Below are 20,575 nucleotides of genomic sequence, written 5' to 3'. Positions count from 1 at the left end.
TGCAGCGTTTTCTCCCTGATTCTGGCAGATGGATTAGTTACTGCAGCTTCAGTGGACAGGGACACGTCTCATAATTCATCTCTCTCAGTGGCAAAAGTAAGTGAATCACGACCGAATGCACTGAGTCGTCCTATGAATGCTTGAACTGCTCAAGTCACAAATTGTACTAATGCTGTATTTCACGCTTTGTGTTTGCATTTATGCAGCAATGACAAAAGAAACGAAATCTTCTGCTTTCAAAAACTATGTCCTACCTCGAAGATGGCACAAGTGCTTGTACAAGTAATGGTTTCTTAAAGCAATAGTTGTGAGAGGTGATAATTCTGTAAGCTATGACTATGAATCTATGTAAAATTAGATGGCACTGATAAAGTGGTACTTTGGAATTTCATGGTTATAGAGAGGATAAAGTATGTTTCTCCCTACCTATTATATCTATGAAAGAGATATTGTTAAAATCCTGCCCCACTGTTTTTCTCCATCTGAGTTAGCCTGGATAAAAATCAGATGAGAAAGGGATGAAGAAATGGATAAAACTAGATAACAGATAAAGTATTCAGCTCTGGAACAAAGTGTGTATCTGCAGAAAGCCTCGCCACCCGCCTTCTTCTTTACAGCTTTGAAAGATGAATCTCAAGAGGCGCATGAATGAAACTATACTCGGGGATATGCTGGGGGGATGGGGGGTGGGGGGTCGCAGTGTTATATCTGCTGCTGTGCTCACTGTGTATCATTAAAGACATACTTCAAGCTTTGAAACGTGGCAATATCTTTACACCTGTAGGTCAGCTGTCAGCACCATTACGAAGCTACAACATCAGAGCGAGTAAGATGCAACTTGCAAAGACATTTCTTGATATTAAAAAAGGCACAAGCTGAGCAGCTGTTGCCAAAGTGGGGGTGGACACCTCCAGGGGAGCTTGATAGGCTTTCAGGTGGTCCACATGTAAAGTACTTCTTCTTAAAGTATTTCTTTGTTCTGAACTGCCTGAGAGCAAAGAAAAACCTGAGTCAAATTCCTTGTTTGTATGCACAAATTTGGCCAATAACACTGATTATGATTGTGACTGATTATTTTACTTGATGAAAGGAAAAAGTGACTGCTATCATCAAAGATTTCAAACCTTGACCTATTAGCAGCCCAATTGCTTCACTGGAATCAGTAAAAAAAAATATATCATGTGAGGGGATCCCTGGAATAAAAATTTGGAGTTTGCCGTCTCACGTGTCTATTTTAGGTCCTGGACATGGGAAAATATGAGGAGAATGCTGCAGAACAACAATAACGCTCTGCATGCAGATCTTCTTGCTGTTTAATCTTTGCTATAAATGTCAGTGCATGTAAATATTTGCCTGGCAGACACAGCATCCACACAAAGCCCACTTTTACAAAATCTCAGAGGAGGAACAGGAGAGACAGGTTCAGGTCAAACAGCCCAGCATGTGAACACTGTGCATAAAATGAGCGGTAATGGCGGTCAGAGATGAATAACCTGATCTAGGGTCGGAATGCAGGAGTGCCATAGTCTCATACCGATGACACCTGAATGAGCAAACGCGCAGAAAACACGGGAACGGACTGGAAAAGCCGTACAGATTGTCCCACTGCATGCATGTGACACTCCCTCCTCCCCCCTCGTCCTCCAACATACCTCTCATTGGATTCTGGATCCACAAGATGCCCCCGATAAGGTGAGGAGATTGGCCGAGCATCCCGAGTCACTGACTGCCTCTGTCACTTTTCTCACCTCTAACGTCCGGAGCGAGCACCTTAACTACCGTAACTGCTTACTGCCAATCACGGGGAGAAGCGGGTGACTTCTTCCCCGGTCCACATGTCACACCACCTGCTGCCAGATGAGCAGCCTCAGCCAGACTGGTCTTGTGGAACAGGATGAGCGCACACACGGCGCTCTGTTGCATCACAACAACACACAACAGCCCGGTGAATATTATCCAAAAGACAAAAACAATTTCTCAGAAAAGAGTCCCTGATATGAATCTCGGCACGGCGCTGCTTCAGCGTCCTCCAGAGGAACACACAGTACCCGGTACACAAGGGGATGGTTATGCAAAAGAACTGGACGCTCCTCGGTCGCAGACCTGTTAACCAGTGCTGTCTCCAATCGCGGAGCTTTCGACCAGGCGCACACGGAGTAACAACATAAATACAGAAAGAGGCTGCGCGTTAACACGAGTCTTTATGGCTTGTGATCTTATACCAGCACAGTGAATACCAGCGGTTTATCATTTCAGTTGTACAGTGGAATAATAGGAGAAGATGACCAGGGCAGTGTAATGCAGGGAGAGCAGTGCATGCAACATCACCCAGTCACAGGCTTCCACAGTTGACCCGACTGTGTCTGGGTTGAAGCAAGCACACCATGCAGCTCCACCGGTCATCACGGCAACTACTATCTTTTATCTTTCTACTAAAGCGAAACAGAAAACGGAAATGGCATCGTAGACAGCGCGGGGTGAAGCGCCTTACCTTCAACAGCCATTGTGCTACTCCACAGATTTGGGCATCACTCGCAAGGGAGCAGGCGAAATGCAAAACTCAACGCGCTCTCATTGTACCTTGTTTGGCGTGTTAACATCACTTAGCTGCGGGCAAGCCACAGCTCACAGCTGCTGCCGCGCCTCAGAGGATCCTGGGAAGTGTAGGCTCGGCGCTCTCTGGGCTATGAGGGAAGGGCAAGTTTCATCGGTTTTGCACAGAAGGCACTTTGAAATAGCCCCTCTCTCCCCATCGTTTCCACACTCTGCCTCTGTTTGTGTGAGTCTGTGTGCTGCGCTTTACGTACCCTAATGGAAAATCACTATACTAAAGCCCAAAAATATTCTCAGGCAAGGAGGCCTGATAGGAGGCAAGGAGTTAGACTTTTATTTGTAAAACACATTTCATTACAGCCAAGCTCAAAGTGCTTCACACAATCTACAGCAACAAATACAGAGGAATGCAATAAAAGGATCAAAAGAAAATTCAACAACAAAACAACACAAACATAGACACAGACACTCACGGTAAATAAGTATGGGCCTGAGAAAAGAGAAAAGTTTTCAGTTTATGTTTGCATGTAGATACAGTTGTGATAGATCTGGTCATTGTGCAGTTTCTTTCCTAGAAGAGGTCCAAGGTAACCAAAAGTACCCTTGTCAGATCTGGATCTCTGGGTACATTTCAAAAACTACCTCTTAAAGAAATAGTTTGATGTTTTGGTAAAATACATTTGTTCGCTTTATTGTTGAGAGTTACACAAGAAGACTGATGCTACTGTCATGTTTGCATAGTACATATGAAGCTACAGCCTAATGCCAGCTGGCTTGGCTTAGCATTAAGGCTGGACACAGGGAAACAGTGAACCAGTGGCTTGGTCCAAAGGCAACAAAACCTTCTAACCAGCACCTCTGAAGCTCACAACTCAACATGCATGATTAATCCCAGGTGGTTATGTTACTGTTTCCTGAACATGCCCTATTGACTTTCGTGCAGTCTCCATTGGTTGACAAAAACAGTACAGGAAGTCATTCCACCCCCCACTAACTGACTGGATTATAGTTACAACCAGTCTGACAATAATCCCATAAATCATCACCTATACCATGTACACAGTGTATGTACAGTGAGTTTAAGATATTGTTTATTCTTCTGTCCTGTTTTGCAGGGACCATGCAGAACGTGGACTGTATTGTGGTATTCTCTGGCATTAATCATTTCTTTGTGCATTTGAATTGCGCTCTGAAGATTCCCCACATCCATAGATTCAGCTTTGTGGCTGTTCATTCTTTTTGCACTCAACTGGTGAAAGCCACAAAACAGTAGTTTATTTTTACAGTGACTGTGTCTAAATGTGCACACCATAATTATCAGGTCTTTGAACTGACAGCGACAGTGAAGACTCTTTTATGTGCTAATTAAAAAGAACAATTTCAACATGACACACCCACTGTGTGAAGAAAGGAGAAAAACAGTATGTATACACTGTACTTTTACTTATTCGGCCTGTCCATTGAGCATGGAAAGTTAAAATTCACCAACCCTGGTCATGTAATCATTAAAGTGAGTAAGTCAAAAGGGACTCAAGGGTGAAGCTTATGTATCAAATGCGAGTCACTTTGGGCTGCAGTGTCTCCATAAGAAGACAGGTGGTACAGGTATTGCAAGTAGGAGCCAGATAAAGAAAACCAAGTGTGGACCCTACATACCTATCTGCCCATCTGTCTCAGTCTGCCTGGCTTGTCTGTCACTGTGTTTGAGTGGCATCCTTGATTGATGAAGAGATAATTTGTGTGACAGTATGAGGAAGTCCACCTGTCTCTTTCGGCACATTTCTTGTGTATGTTGTGTACTGTAAACTGTTAGCTCAAGCAGGTGTGGCCGTCAGTAAGCTTGTTGGAGTGTTTCCCTGTCTTCTTCCTGGTTTCTTCTTTTGTTGTAAGGTCTGTTCAGCCTGTCTGTGGAGTTTCTCTGAAATATCTTCATGTAAGTTTACAAACAATAGGTACCGGTAAGTGTATGTGCACGCATGCGTGATTGAGCTTCGTCTTCATCTCAAGGAAATGGAATGAATCATGGGTTCCAGCACATTACAAATTGATTAGTATGAAAAAAAATAATCTGCAGTTGTGAGACAAACCCTATCTATGGCCATGTTATTTAAAGTTGAGGAAGACAGAAAAACACCCTCACTTCTCTGCAATTAATAATATTCTTTGGCCATTTTAAAACCATATTTTGTAGTTTGTCCCAGGCAACAAACTGAAACTCCATAAAAATGTACATAAATAATGAATGCCAAAAAAGGAGGAAACTTTTTACTTTCTGCAGACAGCAAACTCTGTGATCTCAGGTTACCCCACTGGCAGCTCTCGAAAACAATGTCAAACTATTATGCTGTCATCTTGACATACAGATCCAAATAATTATGAGGATTAAATCTTTTTTTTTAAAGAGGTTTTTATTAGGACTTTTTATGGCAAAAACACAATAAGAGAAGCAGCTTGACACCAGATTTATTTAAAGGAATTGTTACATATTTCATTTTCATAAAGGAAGCAGTGGGGAAGTCGTAGCTTGGTTCTGTCCAAAGTTGAGAAAATAAGTCAGCCTGTTCACCGCTAAGGTGCTATATCTTGAAGTAATTGAACCAAAACAAGGACTAGATTTTCAGCATTTGTACATCACTCCCCATTGAACCAGAACTTGTCACAAGGGTAGCTGTTTCCTCCATGCTTCTAGTCTTTCTGCAAAGATGATCATCTTATCTCATGGACTGGTATGAAAGTGGTATCAGTCTTCTCATTTAACCCTTGGCACGATTCATTTAAATTGTGCAAACAATTGCAGTTGATGAGCAATACCATTAACAATTTTAAGCTGTGTGTTTGTAGGATCCAAGAGGCCTGTAGGTACTAAATGAAAAATAAATGCAAAGTGTTGATGGGCAAAAGATATATTTTTATTAATTGTTTTTCTTCTTGCGTATTTTAAATAAGCACAAGGACTTTATGTGCACAAATTTACATGTAAAAACAACAGCATCAAATCACAGTTACACAGGAAAGACACAACAACATGAGAGTAATGTTTGTGAAGGTCTGTTCTTCTGTTGGTTGTTCTTTTAAATTCTTTTAAAATCATAAAGGCAAGAACGAGGTCAGCTGATGTTTACACAATGCACTTTGTTACTTTGTGTGATTGCTGAAATGCGTAGTTTAAAGAAGTTCTCTCCATACTGTATTGAAGTAAACTGTGATTTTCATATTAGGTTTTCCGCTGGTTCGGCAGAATTGCTAGTTTGCCTTCCACCTCAATTCCCAGCAGTGGTGTCAGAAACCGAATCAACGACAGCCCAGTGGGCTCCGATGGAGGTGAGAGCCCCGTGGACGCGGCCGCTGATGAAACGCAGCTCAGCCTCGCTGTGGGTAGGGTACATGTTGAAGGAGTGGCCATATGGCTGGCCTGCATGCAGGGAGCGGCCCCTGTTAGTCACGAACACCAGTGACTGGATGTAGTGAGCATATTTCCCCGAAATTTGAATGATGGCCTCGCCATCATTCAACTCCATCTCCAGGGCCTCGCCAGTTTGGGAGCCAACAACTGGGGACCAAATGAAGCCGTATCTAAACTGGATGCTGAGGAAGGAAAAAACAGACAAATGTATGACAAGGGGGAAATAAAGTATTCAAACTTTATTTAGTTTAATTCATATGGCACTTGTTAACAAAAATTGCAAGTGCATTTTACAGCATATCAATATTATTCTTAAATGCTAACTTTCTGAGTTACCAGCATGTTAGACTTGTATAGACGATTAAAATATAATTTACCCTAGAGTAACTACAATACAGCTCTGAGTCATTACTTTATTCATTATCATGATCCAGATCTGCCGACATGTACGTAAAGAAAACTGCCAAACCAGATTAAATATATCTGATATTCACCCGTAGACAAAGTTGTTGTAGGTCTCCCAGATGCGGACAGCTGTGATACGGCCCTCTCCAGTCAGGCTGTAACTGGTGCCACTTCCTGACCCCACTGCTGGGGAGTAGGAGTAGAACTGAGGCTGGACTGCAAAGACAAAGAGATGCCAACGTGAGTGAACCTGTTAATATCACCAGACTGTGGACAGGCTGACAGGAAACTGTGTTATATTTTATTTTATTTTGTTTAATTTTGTTTTTCTTGTACAAAAACTTCACTAAAAATAATTACATTTAATTACATTTGTAAACATGTCTGAGCATATTTTTTTTTAAGTGCACATCAAATGTCAAAGGACCATTAAGCTTTAACACACATCCAATTAATGAAACTTACCATCAGCCAACACAGAAGCTGTGAGCAGAGCGAAGAGAATGATGTACTGCATTCTGTGAAACAAATGAAGCAGATTTATTAAACCAAGAATTATTTATTTACCCAGCAGTTACTGAGTTATTATTGCACTCAGTGTGAAAATAATCTAAATTTTTTACCTGTTTACCTTGCACAGTGATCGAGAGATACCTATAGACAATGAAATAAAAAATTATAATGTAATTGTAATATTCAGCGTTTGAACCATCAGGTACTTTGTTTGGCCAAATTGTTTTTCCATATTTCAGAGATGACAAATTGGCAGTCAACAATCAACAAATTAGGAGAGGATCAAAATAAGAATATACTTACAGATCAAGTTTCAAAGTGTGCAGTACTTCTTCGAAGCCTCAGCATCTATGTTCAGCTTCACCTCTGTTCACCTTGCGGTTTCTACCTGTGCAGAAGCTGCTCTTTTTATATCATCACGCAGCATTCCTGAACAGATTCTTAGGGGCCTGTACCACATGCAAATGCGGATCTAGCTCCTGACATTCACACAGGTTCAAGGAAACACATGAATAAACATGGGGCTTTCCTGTTAAATCACAGTTAACATCACAGAGTGATTAGCTAAAGAAAAAAATGTGTTGAGATCAGTTGATTATGGTGAGGTGAGACGAGAAGAGAAGGAATGTGGACTTGTGCCAACTCAAGCATTTAACATTACCGTAACAGGATATATGTTCTATAATAAATTATTGAGTGAATTACAATCAGGAATCAACAGGTAGGAAGAGTATGTACAGGTATTGGGTCCTGGGTAAAAGATAATGTTTAAAAAATAAATAAATATAAATAAATAAAATGTAATTTTACAGATAAAGTGTCAAAATGTAAAATTTACAACGATGACAATACGTTTATTTTCTTTTATTTCAATATAATTTCTAAATTATATCATATACATACAAGAACTGGATTACAGCAAGATGAGAAAAGAAAAAACGTAAGATCTTTTTTAGATGCAGGTTTTATTAACTTGCATAAGTCACTAACAGCTTAATTTAAAGAAAAGATTCTGCTATGACAAAATGTCAGCAGTATTTGTTGAGAATGGTGTCATGATTACATTCACTGATTCCTCCAGTCGACTAGCTTTAATGTCCTGTCACAATCACTCTCCCATACTTAAAAAAGAAAACAACCTATGTGTAGCACCTAAACTCAGCAGCTAGCTTTACGGAGGTTCCACACAATAATGTAGAACATGATGTGCAGAATTTTTCCCAACACCCAAAACTCATAATGATACTAACAAGTCCCTGAAAAACAACTGCACCTTGTGTTTTGTGGCCTCTGAAGAAAATACATACATGTAGAGAATGAACGTCTGCCAACTACATTAATACAGAAGTGAACTGACCCATGTGAACAACTGGCTAACCTGTTATCTTCATACACTTTGTTAAGAGGCTCGTAACTCCAGTTCAGTGCTGGAGTAACGAGCAAAGTGTCACCTTGTCACGTCATGTCATCATCTGCCGCTTATCTGGGTCCACAATGCACCGAAGTCCTACAGCACCTCCCACAGGTGGTGAGCCCATGGGAGGTGGTGCCGTCCAGAGTGGGGCTCAAACCCACAACCCAGAGAGATGTGAATCTCATGCTCTCCCAACTGAGCTAACCAGGCGGCCAAAGCTTTACGACCTTTAGCTATTTATTCATTACTGTAATAAAATACATTACAGTCCTGCCCATTATTTCTTCAGACGTTCCTCTTTTTACAGACACATGATGAATCAAGATGTGACAAAGTGACATTGAATTTGCCTTTATTCAGTAACTTGTATGTTTCATGTAGTCATTCATACTGGGAAATATTGAGAGTTACAGTGAAACGCATTACAATTTACTGGCCTGATAAAAGAACATAAGATAATGACACTTTAGTAATAAAAATGATCAATTTACCAACAGAAGAACAAAGAAGGAACAAGAGGCAATATCAGAAATTATTAATGATTTATATGGTGGTACTCACTCACACAGAAATGAATGGAAACACTACTACAGAACATCCATTGAAGTACCTGTGATTAAATGAGACTCTTTTGTTTAGAAATTTTGGAAACTTTGCAACTAACTCCTCTCTAGTCTCCTCAATGCCCAGCTGTGCTGTTGAAAGTTGGATCAGCAACAGCCCAGTGTGCCCCGATAGAGGTGATGCCTCCATGGACACGGCCGCTGATGAAACGCAGCTCAGCCTGGGCGTTGGTGGGATACATATTGAAGGAGTGGCCACTTGGCTGGCCTGCATACAGGGAGCGGCCCATGTTGGTGGTGAACACCACTGACTGCAGGTAGTGGGCATGTTTCCCAGAGATCTGGACAATGGCTTCGCCGTCACGCAACTCCATCTCCTGAGGCTGACCATATTGGTAGCCAGCAACTGGGGACCAGATGAAGCCGTACCGGAACTGGAAGCTGATGAAAGAAGGGGAAATAACAATTTTTTAAAAATTGCTTTAAGAGGGAATTTGTGATGTTTAATGCTCATAATGTTGCATTAAATTAAAGCCACCAGTAGATGAATTTACAGTTCATCATTGAGACAACCCAGTGCCAATCACTGTATAAAATAGCAATAGCTCTGGTGTCCTTAAAGTATACATTTGATATTCACCCTCTAATGTAGTTAGAGTAGTACTCCCACACTCTTATTGCTGTGATCCTTCCCTCTCCAGTGATAGTGTAAGGGCTGCCGCTTCCTGAGCCCACGGGTGAGGAGAACGAGTAGAGCTGAGACTGGGCTGGAAGAGGAGGAGATACAAATATGTCATGAACCTGTAAACATGAGTAAACTTTTTTTTTACAGCAGTGTCATAAAGTTCTGTGAACAGTATATGTTTGGCACTTTAAACATATGGAGGTTAAAGGGAACCTCCACTGGTTTTTACACATCAAAGTCAGCTAACAGGAGTAATACTACATATGTGAAAAGAATTATATAAAGCCTTGCAAGTAAGTGGTTGCAGAAACTTCTCTGCCACACTGCTGTATATTTATGCCCCAATAAATACAAACAATATAAACAACATATTGTAAAAGAGTGTACATTTGTATGTGCATTTTAATTACCAATAAATAAATGCAAAATATAATAGCATTAGTGTCTGCACAACACAAGCTGCCTTTTAAATTGTACCATTTTTGACATGGACACTTACAGTCAGCTAAAGCAGAGACTGCAAGAAGAACAAAGATGGTAGCAAAAAACATTCTGTGAAAAGAAGGATAAGACAGGATTATTTTACTCTGCAGCTCTTGTGGAACATTATTGTAAAGTCTTGGAAGAATAAAAAAGATTAATTCTCACCTGTCTGATTTGCAGTTTTCTCTGTGATAGAAATATACCTTTAGCAAATGAGGCAGAAAATGTTATGATGTTAATAATCAGAATGTTGGGTTTTTTTTTCTGAATACAATAACACACAATTCACACAATAATAGATCTCTCTCTCTGGCCAGTTTTGTTTGCCAATATCATTATGGTTTCTATCTGGAAGCAGAGATGACAAGCTCAGGTTCAGCATTTGGTTGCAAAATCAATCAATGGAAATCACAAAATAATACTCACAGTTCAAGTGTGCATCAGAGTTGATGAAGCTTCGCCACCCACCAGAACGCTGCACTTCTGTACAGCGTTCAGTCCATATATATAGTGTGGCTGATTTGAATTCCGGAAAAAAAAGGAGTAACTACCAGTTAATCATCATAACCATCTTACAAAAATCAGTGGGTGGTGTTTTCTGTTCGTAGTATGTCAGGTATGTTTCTTTGACTGCTGCCTGTTTATGTCATGCTTCTTTCATGTAACATGTAACATGCCACATGCCAATATGCCAAGTTTACTGTAATGTTGATCAAACTTTGTGATTACATATATATATATAACCATTTTTAAATAACCAACACATGAAATTGACAAATGATAAGGTCTTTCATATAAAGGAAAAGGAAAACCCCAATTTTTGCTTTAGCGAAAACCAAACTACTAGTCTCAGAGCCTTGATGTGAAATCAGCAGTGCTAACTTGTGTTAAATTCCCCTCTTCAGAAAATTCTAAATAAGCAGAATATGCCTTTTCAGTTTGATCAGGGTGTTTGGTTAATGGAAGGGTCATACTGAGTCCCCACAGGTGTCCCTTTCCTCAGATTCAGGTTCTGTAAAAGAGACGAGATCTGTCCACAACAGGAAGCATAGGACATTTCTGCCAGACCAATTCATGTGCTCAGAATTCTTGCAGGAAGAGTCAAGCTCATCGTCTAACAGCAACAAGTATGGCACAGCAATGTTGAACTGCCTCTTCACATTTACTTGACTTACCATGGCATGTCGAGTGACTGGCAATACCACTTCATGTGAATGTTTAGAATTTCTTTCTGCATAAACCAAGTCTCCATTTACTTCCCTCATGTTTTTCTAAGGACTCTTCCTGGAAACCATTTTTTTTTCTTTTTTTTTTTTTTGGAGGAGGGAATGCTTCAGAAATCAAATGTCATATGAAACATACAGTAAATACAGTGTCACATGCTTTAATTTTACATGAATCTCATGCGGAAAATGGGCAAAGGAAAGTCAGTAATGGACGATTGTAGTTCAATTCAGCAATCTAACTGCCTCTAAAGGCTGAAGGGGTAGCAATAACAAATTGAAATGAAGTTAAAGAAAATTTAAGTCTTGAAAACATATTTTTTCAGCATATTGATATATACTGTAAAATGTACAGTATATATCAATATGGCCTTTTGCCCAATCGTTTTCAGAAAAGAAAACAACATTAGTTGTGTTCTTTATGATTTTACAAATCCCAGTAAGTTCTTCTAAAATTTAATAACTGACTTTGAAAAGGAAAGTTTTCCCAGCCATTCTTTACATTAATCATAACAGCCTCAGTCTAACAGGCCATGAGATTTAAAAGTGCTGTGGTCTGCTCTGTTCCCCTGCATTGTGCCTGGTACAGTGTAATGAGTGCTGAGCTGAAAGAATTCAGGCAATGAAACCCAATCCCTGTCTGAATTACTGCGCTACAGTATACTGCAAAGCTGCTGGTTATTTGGTACATTAACAGATACTTAAGTATCTCATTAACATAAGCTATAAAGAAAGTGCAAAAGAGACACGTATGAAAATCTGCAAGCTACTCTGAATGGAAACATAAGTAGACAAAAACTCGGGATTTATCTCTCCAGAGCTTGTGAACTAAAACTTCAAAGTCTTTGCAGATTTCTCACAACATGTGCATGAGAGCTACACGTCACACATCCACAACGCTGAGTGGAAGCGTCTTCAAGTATCTACAAAAATAGCAGCAAAAAATTCTTTGGATAATCCACATTGACTCATTCGCCAAGCTTTGTAGTCTCTGTATCCTTTTGATATTGTTCTGCGAGTGTCCACTGAATAGACCCAGGCCAAATTGTATTTTAAATCCTCCTCTTAGCCCTGTCTGATAATAACTGAGGATTTCCAGTACAACACTGACCCAGGTGTTAATATCAAACCAGCAGAGTAATGATCACTCCATCATCCTGGCCTTGCCACAGCATCTCCCCTTCGAACGCCACCTTCCCATGTTTTCTGGCTCTCATCAGAATCCCTACCACCTTATCAGAGATCCGAACGTATCTGTCAAACAGCTGTCCAAACGTGATGCGGGTCTTTCCGTCTGGGTCTGGATCAGCCATAGTCCTGATCACGTAACACATGTCAGCGATCTCACGGTGGATGTGTTGCTCTGCACGTTTGGCTCTCTCCGCTGTTTTAGTGCCTTCTTTGGGGCGTCCATAACCATCCTGACCCTTCTGGAGGCGGAGAGACATGGAGTAATCATAGTCAAAGTATTCACTGAAGGGGTTTAGTTTCTGGTTAACATTGTGCTCCGAGGCCCAGTTCTGCCAGCGGCTCTTAAGGTTTCCCACAGCACTGTATTTCTTGGAGAGAGCACTAATCTTGTTGGCATCTTCAGCTTCCTTTTTGTACCTGCAAGGGATGACGGATCACATTACAAACAAATACAAATGCACAATACAGTCAATATCTTTTTTAAACCTACAAGGAGAAAGGGAAGTTGCCACAGTTGCAACATGAGACAGTAACAAATTGTTTTTCTACTTTCTGTTTTTTACACGGTACACAGCAGCTGTAAAGTCACAGAACTGTACTTTACACTGAGGTGAGGAATTAAACAGTCTGTGAATCAACATCCTGTTTCTTAAGAAGGTATCACATTAAGGAAGTAAGGATCTGACCTTTAAGAAAGTACCAGATGGAAGACGACATTTTACAGCTCATTTTGTTCAGAAAAAACTCTCATTACTGGAAAAACAAAATGAAACCCACTGATACTCACGCTGATACTGGAGGTCTTTTAATCTTCACTGCTGACTCAGAGTCTCCTTCACAGTCTCTTTGCTCTGCTTCTTTTAAAAAGCTTGCTGTGTGTGTTTGAGCATCCTCTATCTCCAGTCTCTCCTTTCCTGCCTCAGTGTGTCCACTCTCCTCTTTATCTACACCAAAGGTGTGGGCCTCTCCTAGTACTTGTCTTTCTTTTCCGAACTTCTGCTCGTTCTCCACCTGCTTCCAGCTTTTGGTCAGTGATGATACCATGTTGGAGCACTTCCTGCGGCGCGTGGGTGAGCTTTTCTTCGTCAGCAGCCTGTCAATCTCCTCGCCTGATGGCAGAGCCTCTCTCTTGATCTTCTCGGTCAGGAGTCCGATGCCTGCGCTTTTCTCCTGAACCCCACTGGTCACCGTTTTAACCACTTGCTTTGTCTTGATACGAGACGCAACCGGTGGCTCAGCTGAGGTCAGACCCCCCTCAGTTTTCTCGTGAGGAGCTAATGTCTTTTGAGCATCTCCAGAAGTTGTTGCATTATTTTGAGAAACTTCCTTTGGCTGGGCTTGAGAGGGAGGAGGTTTCTTGGGGACCCATGTCTTTTTGGGTTCTTCTGTTGGTCCTCCCAGTGAGGATGGAGCCCAGCCGCTGGGTTCACTGGCCTGCTTTGTCTCGTTCTCCGTCACCCACTGCTGCCAGCTGCTCGCCAGGCTGCACACCATGCTAACTGTGCGGAGCTTCTTGATGTTCTTGTTGGTGGATGGTTTCCTCTGGGATGCTTGGCTGCTCTGTTTGTTAGACATAATTATTGGTATTAATGTGTCAATGCAGGTACAGTTAATCCTTCTAAATGAGAGGTCAGATTTGTTGCAATAAATTCATCTCCTTTCTGCTTAAATCTTTCTGTAATTTTTTTCTTCCCCTGCTGCTTTCTACCCTCACGCTTGGAGCTACAGCTCTAAAATGGGAGAGCAACCCCTAACATGACGGTGGAAAGTATTTGAGTCATCCCAGGCTACGGACCTGATCGTCTTTCCCTGACACTGGTCACCCCTACCCACTCATGTTTCATCACAGACTGCGGAGCTTGTAACTAGAGGTAAACAGGGCCGTAGATCCGTGCAAAGTTTTATACATGCAAAGACCATTTCTAGCTTCCTAGCAGATTTTATATGAAGATTAAACCATTATGTTATCAAAGCAAAATACAAATATAAATGTAGAAAATTCACATAAACTCTAAGTAATCAAGAGGACTTTATTGATAATGGTTCACTTCAGCTGTGTTTCTGGACATTGTGAAAACACCCCTACAAATTTAGATGACCTTGCTTTCTGGGAGATAATGAAATAATCTTGTGCTCACACATTTAGCTTGGCAAGGTTATTCCCAGTGTTGGGGGGGAGTATTCAAATCCTTTCCTCTGAGTCTCCGAGAGTAACTTTTGAAAAAAAAAAAAAGGAAGCTCATTAGCAATAAAACACACCCTCTCTGAGTACATTACCGTCTGAGGTTTTACTGCTACTGTCAGCTACTTGGTGGTGTAATCTATAACAATGCATCATGTTTTTTATGCTTGTGATGTGTGAGCTTTGCATGTAAAATCGTACTCAAGTTACATTCCACCACTGGTCATTCCTGTTGTCAGGTGAGACAGCTATGATAGTAATGCTTTCATAGGGGGAATACATGTAGTTAATAAGATGACAGGCATTTGCTAGCAACTTTTCTGGGAAGGAAAAAAAGAGAAGCACGAAAGCTGAAATAAAACAGGTTGCAGACATCCTTCATGCCTGTCACCTAAATAAATCTTCATAATTTCAAATATGTTGCATCGAAAATCCTACAGACAAGATTAAAGAGCATTAAAGTGGCAAGGGAACCAAACTGAAGCGAAAATCAAAATCAGCACCTTCAGCGGTTTGCAGTTTCATTGTCATCTGTAAAATGGGGACAATCTCAAAAATGGGGGCAAATCTTAATGAAGCTTTAAGGAGCCAAGGCCGACACAGAGGGTATCACTGGTACAAGGCGATGCTTAAGATGAGATTAGAAAAGAAACAGGGAACTTCTGACCAGGGAAAAATGTGATACCTGTAGGAGATGAGGATCTCCTGCTTACGCATTAAGGGGTTTAGTCTTGCAGTGCAGCTGGTCGTGAGATCACTGGCATGCTGTCATTAGCAGTATTAACATCAACATTATGGTTTGCAGCTTGGACAGAGGTGTTTAGTGCTGTTTTTAAGAGCTGGGTTTCATGTGAACATACAGAAATGAATTTTATATGTGTTGATTTTTTTTTTTCCAGTATCCACATCAGCAGACGGGGGTGGTTTATAAATAGAACTTGGCACACACACACATGCACGCAGACATGAAGTTGCAGCTGTTGGCAGCCCGTCACGGAGAGTGGAAGTGACTCATCGCGCATCAGCACAGGACGTCTTCTCAAAACAAGGCAGCGGGATAATATATACAGCCTCACATTCTGGTGAGAGGGGAAGGCTAGTGCTCCTCCACACGGACAAACAGGATCATTACAGTTTCAGGTTTGGGGATGAAAATATAAGACATGGATTAAGCTGCTTTTTGCTACACATGGGGTATACTGGTGTCTTTTGTTTACAGGCAGTCAACAACCACCAACGTCAGAAAAGATCTCATCAGCTTACTTTTGTTATTTTTTGTTATAATAAAAGCCGTGAATACATGACATATTTCTGCTAACGTGGTGTCATAACATCTTGCTTAAAAAAACAAAACAACAACAAAAAAAATCATGCCACAGCATTTCCTTGTTTTAAATCTCACAGATCTAAAGAGGACACAGTGAATGCTGTTTACTTTAAAATCACCTCTTTACACACTATTACACGCTGTATATTCTCTAACAGTTTGTTCCAGCTCATGGAAGCTATTTAACATTTACGCTGTCACAAAGTGGCTCAAAGTCAGTGACAAAACAGGAACCGCACATGTTTAAAGTTTAAACAAATCAAACAAACCAAAGACACACCTAACTGGCTGATGGAGGCCTTGGCAAAGAGAGATGTTACAGATGAAGCCACTTTAAATGGGCTCAGGCCCAGTTTACCCAGGTGTTGGCAATTTCCTGATGTTCTTTTCAGCTCTGTCCATTGGCAGGAAGCCAAACCAACCACACAAGAATCAGGCAGAGAGAGAGGAGGAGTCACAGCACTGACTGACTAAATATTTCCTTTTTTAGAGTTTCAGATATTTTGAATTTCAATAAAAACAGTCACAGGTCACACTGGGGAGACATGATCTGTCTGTCAAAGCAACCCTCAAACCCTGTTTCTTTTCTGGAAACACCTTCTGTATTTCCTAAATTTGCCTTTTTCAAGCATAGCTGAAGATGACCTCTGAGACTGCTCATATTTTTCTGTGACAGCGTATCTGCAGGGACCTGGAACAGTTTTGATGGTAGTTGAAGCTCTGAGTCTGCCAGAACAGGAGGACGATTAATTCTTCTTTTACACAATAAAAAGTTGGATTTTTTTTTCCTCCCCACTTTGCTTAAATTGTTAAATTGCTGTTGGACACAACAGACTGAAGCAATAAAAGGCATTTTCATGATAATTCTGTACAGTATACAGTAAATGTAATATTGCCAGTCTACCAGAAGAGGTCGCTATGATTTCAGTGTTGGAGCAGTACAGCTCTAAACAATGTGGTGCAAATATAGTCTGTGCAGCTCTTTCTATTTAACTGATTAATTCATATATAATCATGTAAGCCTTTCTACCGATGAAGAGGCAATCTGTCATACTGTATACTGAATTTGAGCATGACAAATTGCAAACTAATCAACAATTTATTGTGGTAATATGATGGGGATTAATTTGATTTCACCCTGTTCTCAGTTTTTGCTTTATTTGGCTGCCTTGGGATTATGGGATTCTGGAATGCATTTTCTGATAATAATAATAATAATAGCAAAAAATGCGAATAAACACAAAATACAAAAAAAGATTGGTCAAACATAAAAAATAATACAATAAAATGGTGATAATGCCTGTTAAAATACAACTAATCATCCACTCATTTCTGTCAGACAAACAACAATAGAACAATGTCTTCAAATCGTTTTCATTCTACCTTAGCATTTAAAAGATATGTGCGCTGCAGGTGGGAAGTCAGTACTACTTGTCCTCAGTTACAGGCTTCTCTGACGATTTGAGCCAAATAAACCGGGTGGTCGACCCCACTGAAGGCAGTGGAGGTCTGAATCCAGAGAGACTGCACCTGTGTTTCCTGTTGCTTGTCAACATCTGCACTGTAGCTGCTGCTTTGTTTACTTTTCACTGCTCGTTCTGAGATTGTTTTTTTTGGCCGACCATATTATTGTGCATTAATTGTGTAGGAATGCATCTGAGAGGATCTCTCAAGCTGCTGCTCTGACCTCTGCGGTGTGCTGCTGATTTTTTGTTGCGCATCGGATGATCTTCTTGTACATACTTGGAATGTTGTCGCAATGAGCAGATCTAAATCCCTGCATGTAAGAGATGTGCAGAACTATCATCTTGATTGCAGCAGTAAGTTTGGTCAGAGTTTATTTGCAGGAACATTAAAATGACTAAATGAAACAGCTGCAACCAGGATTCAGAGGATGTTTTTTCACTCCCTGTCTGTTGAGTTTGGTTGATTTAATGTGTTTCCTTTTCCAGACAAATTAACAATAACATCTCTAACTGTCAAACAGATTGCTGTTGACAAATCATCTAAATAACTACAATAAACTGCAGTTTTAATACATCTGCAGAGGGTTATTGCCTTTCCCCGTTGCTGACCTCAACAAGGAAGCCAGCCGCACAAATCTGTCCTGGCCAGGAAAAGTAAACCACTGTGTAATCCACTAATACTTCCTTTCAAAGAGGCTGTATGTTATTGTTTGGCTGTGCCACTTGGCCCAGATAAATAAAGATGGGAAAGACACTAAATTAAAGCTAGCTCAATACAAGCATCAGTGTGGGCTAACCAGGAAGCTGAGGGAAAACCTGGTCCCCTGCAGAGGGACAGATAGGATGACAGAGAGCACTGCTGGAGCCAGACAAACTCATCAGAAGCTGAGGGAGGGTTAAAGGTCCCTGGTTTGGATTTATGGGACAGGTTTGACATAAGTCAGCGTTTTACACAATGAAGAGGATGGAAGCAGAAGAGGGAGGAATATGATGAAAGATAAAACAGGAGCTCTTTCAAGTGGCAAGTGTTTACAGTTGTAGAGGCTTTAAACTGCACTGTTTAGTGTTACAGATGTTTTACATGTGTCACTGATAACTGGTAATGGCTTTAAATAACATTAAGAGTCTACAGCCTTGTTGGAGGCCTTGTGAGGCTGTGGTGGGGCTTTTAGCTCAATGCTATGATGAGCATGCGAACATCTTCACGAAAACAAAACCAATGCACTGATGTTTAGAACGTGAAACGTTTAACATGCCCGACATTTTAGTATAAACGTGCTAATATTTGCTATTAGCATTAATCACAAATTACAACTGAAGCCGACGGTAATGTCATTAGTTTGGCAGGTATTTGTATAAAAGGTTGTGTGTAATGTGTGATTAGATTTGCCACGAATCCAGTAAGTTAGAAAATCAGGTTGAGTTTTTCGAGGAATAACAGTGATTTGCATGCTGGATCTTCTTCTTCTTCTTCTTCTTCTTCTTCTTCTTCTTCTTCTTCTTCTTCTTCATAGAGATATTGAATGAGTCCAACATATAGGCTATTTGTTTTGAGACATGGTCGTGTTACCAGAGATCTTATAAAAAGATGTTGGTTTTGGCTTGAATCGCATCAGTCAGCAATCACACTTCATTACATTTGACCGCAGCAGCCTCTGGAGCAATAATTGGCCACACACTTCTCACTTGTTACATCAACTTTTATAACGTTATGGACACTGAGCTCTGAAATCAAAAGCCCAAAACGGGACGTGTCCATTCATTTTTCCACTGCTTCTTTATCCAACATATCATATTTTCTGACGCCTATACTGGTTTCCCATGTTTTATGGCTAATGTTCCAACATAAAAAATGTCAGAGGAAACAACAAAATAATGTTTTCACTGTATGAATTACAAAAACAAGCGAACGCTTTCATGCATTAACTTCCCAGAATATCTTAATGTGATTTATAGTCTCTCTGGGATACATATCAGTTGATGCAGCCTTTACTAAAATCCAAGAGAGACTCAAAGTTTAGAGCTGATACGTTTAAGCTCTTAGGTAATCCGTGCAACTAAAAAGCCTTCACGTAATTATCAGTTTGAATGGCTCCTGCCGGAGCCTGCAGCCTTTCTTTGCTTCACACCCTCTGTGTACACCAGATGTCATTATAACTCCCACACACCATCAATCATATCAAGCCCCTTTTGAGTTTTTCTAGATGAGGGAGTCCCTCACCTCACCTCACGTTTACATTCTTATTCTACTCCATTTATTTTGCTGAACCACGGGACTTTTTACTCAAAACCAGCATTGTACAATCCAAAATTGCTTTATAATTGCAAGTTAAATAATCTTAGTTTTTTTCTCTACAGAATTGGACAGAATATCTATTAACATGATAACCAAGGGCAACCATTCTTATTACTAAAGCTAAGACAATAGATAAAAGTTGGCCTTTGGTAGTCTTGAGAAATCAGAGATCAGATAACTTATTTTGGATTTGGAATTCTCCGAAACACATTAACTTGACATGGATATTGTCTCAGTTTCATGAAACACTCAGCTCATTTAAAAAAAAAAAAGAAAAAAACAGTGATTCTTTCTACTTAATAATTCTGCCCGGGACCACACGTCTGCTGCAGGGAGAAGGAGAATGACTTGGAACTGCATGCAGTGATGTCAGCATTTAATATAATGATTTCAGGTCGACTCGCGTTTGATTAATTTACGAGTTCATTCCCCGGTGCCCTTTTAGCACCACACTTGTGTGTGGTGGCTGCTTTTTAAAACACTTTGCTTCATCAGTGGTTGATTCTGTGCCAGTCATGCGGTTTAACATATGATTTCTTTAGCTGCTGCTCTTGGTGATAGCCTCACAACATGAAAACATTTTAGGCTGAGTCATTAATTGTAACACAGGCAAAATGATGTCACTGTCACAGAAGGCCAAACCGTGGGGCTGTCTTCCATCCTAGCTATGCATGTATTTGTACAACTATGAAGCTAGCTAAACACACTTCCAATAAAGGTTGAAGATCATAGCGTCCTTTGAGGCCTTTATTGTAGGCAGTTGTGAAACTATGAAACCAGAATCAGATAAAACAATCAATTCAATGATAGACGAATTCAAATTTTAAAAAAGCCAAGCAAGCAGAGACTTTTATGGCTTGGAAATGTGGAA

The 20,575-nt window shown here is 40.5% G+C and overlaps 4 protein-coding genes across 10 annotated transcripts in view; all 4 read right to left on the bottom strand.

Annotated features, from left to right (window-relative positions):
• samd12 (sterile alpha motif domain containing 12) overlaps positions 1–2,620 on the bottom strand; it is an 85,911-nt gene extending 83,291 nt beyond the window's left edge. For 2 of the 4 annotated variants that reach the window (XM_041053338.1, XM_041053334.1), the window contains exon 1: positions 1,653–1,884. In XM_041053338.1, the coding sequence (XP_040909272.1) occupies positions 1,653–1,713 (61 nt within the window). In that variant the 5' untranslated portion in view covers positions 1,714–1,884. Of the gene's footprint in view, positions 1–1,652; positions 1,885–2,491 lie in introns of those variants that run through there. The other 2 variants (XM_041053335.1, XM_041053336.1) reach the window with 2 other exon arrangements.
• Positions 2,621–5,440: 2,820 nt separating this feature from the next.
• Positions 5,441–7,306, bottom strand: LOC121192047 (zymogen granule membrane protein 16-like). Of its 3 annotated transcripts, none has more exons than XM_041053599.1 (5): positions 7,178–7,306; positions 6,985–7,015; positions 6,827–6,879; positions 6,451–6,577; positions 5,441–6,138 (listed from the first exon to the last, which is right to left on the bottom strand). In XM_041053599.1, the coding sequence occupies exons 3-5, from the start codon at positions 6,876–6,878 to the stop codon at positions 5,814–5,816; spliced, it is 504 nt and encodes a 167-aa protein (XP_040909533.1). In that variant the 5' UTR covers position 6,879; positions 6,985–7,015; positions 7,178–7,306; the 3' UTR covers positions 5,441–5,813. The 3 variants fall into 3 exon arrangements, with proteins under 3 accessions (XP_040909533.1, XP_040909534.1, XP_040909535.1); XM_041053600.1 differs by having other exon boundaries at positions 6,827–6,883; positions 6,990–7,015; positions 7,178–7,294; XM_041053601.1 differs by having other exon boundaries at positions 6,993–7,015; positions 7,178–7,260.
• A 482-nt stretch (positions 7,307–7,788) lies between these two features.
• LOC121192048 (zymogen granule membrane protein 16-like) lies at positions 7,789–10,411 on the bottom strand. The gene is made up of 4 exons (XM_041053602.1): positions 10,185–10,411; positions 10,036–10,088; positions 9,492–9,618; positions 7,789–9,292 (listed from the first exon to the last, which is right to left on the bottom strand). The coding sequence occupies exons 2-4, from the start codon at positions 10,085–10,087 to the stop codon at positions 8,968–8,970; spliced, it is 504 nt and encodes a 167-aa protein (XP_040909536.1). The 5' UTR covers position 10,088; positions 10,185–10,411; the 3' UTR covers positions 7,789–8,967.
• Positions 10,185–14,182, bottom strand: abrab (actin binding Rho activating protein b). 2 transcript variants are annotated; one of them, XM_041053598.1, is made up of 4 exons: positions 13,221–14,182; positions 10,994–12,850; positions 10,446–10,535; positions 10,185–10,222 (listed from the first exon to the last, which is right to left on the bottom strand). In XM_041053598.1, the coding sequence occupies exons 1-2, from the start codon at positions 14,006–14,008 to the stop codon at positions 12,367–12,369; spliced, it is 1,272 nt and encodes a 423-aa protein (XP_040909532.1). In that variant the 5' UTR covers positions 14,009–14,182; the 3' UTR covers positions 10,185–10,222; positions 10,446–10,535; positions 10,994–12,366. The 2 variants fall into 2 exon arrangements, with proteins under 2 accessions (XP_040909532.1, XP_040909531.1); XM_041053597.1 differs by having other exon boundaries at positions 10,446–12,850.
• Positions 14,183–20,575: the final 6,393 nt, after the last annotated feature.

This window comes from Toxotes jaculatrix, chromosome 13 (genome assembly GCF_017976425.1).
Source record: "Toxotes jaculatrix isolate fToxJac2 chromosome 13, fToxJac2.pri, whole genome shotgun sequence".
Classification (NCBI taxonomy): domain Eukaryota; kingdom Metazoa; phylum Chordata; class Actinopteri; family Toxotidae; genus Toxotes; species Toxotes jaculatrix.
The sequence above is the reverse complement of the archived record's forward strand: the minus strand, read 5'-3'. Positions and strand labels throughout refer to the sequence as shown.

Coding starts and splice junctions, on each gene's coding strand:
- LOC121192047 (XM_041053599.1), bottom strand. CDS start 6,878: ATGCAGTACATCATTCTCTTCGCTCTGCTCACAGCTTCTGTGTTGGCT. Junction 6,578..6,826: donor AGCTTCTGTGTTGGCTGATG/GTAAGTTTCATT, acceptor TTGTCTTTGCAG/TCCAGCCTCAGTTCTACTCC. Junction 6,139..6,450: donor TACAACAACTTTGTCTACGG/GTGAATATCAGA, acceptor TTCCTTCCTCAG/CATCCAGTTTAGATACGGCT.
- LOC121192048 (XM_041053602.1), bottom strand. CDS start 10,087: ATGTTTTTTGCTACCATCTTTGTTCTTCTTGCAGTCTCTGCTTTAGCT. Junction 9,619..10,035: donor AGTCTCTGCTTTAGCTGACT/GTAAGTGTCCAT, acceptor CTCCTCTTCCAG/CCCAGTCTCAGCTCTACTCG. Junction 9,293..9,491: donor TACTCTAACTACATTAGAGG/GTGAATATCAAA, acceptor TTCTTTCATCAG/CTTCCAGTTCCGGTACGGCT.
- abrab (XM_041053597.1), bottom strand. CDS start 14,008: ATGTCTAACAAACAGAGCAGCCAAGCATCCCAGAGGAAACCATCCACC. Junction 12,851..13,220: donor AAAAGACCTCCAGTATCAGC/GTGAGTATCAGT, acceptor CATCCCTTGCAG/GTACAAAAAGGAAGCTGAAG.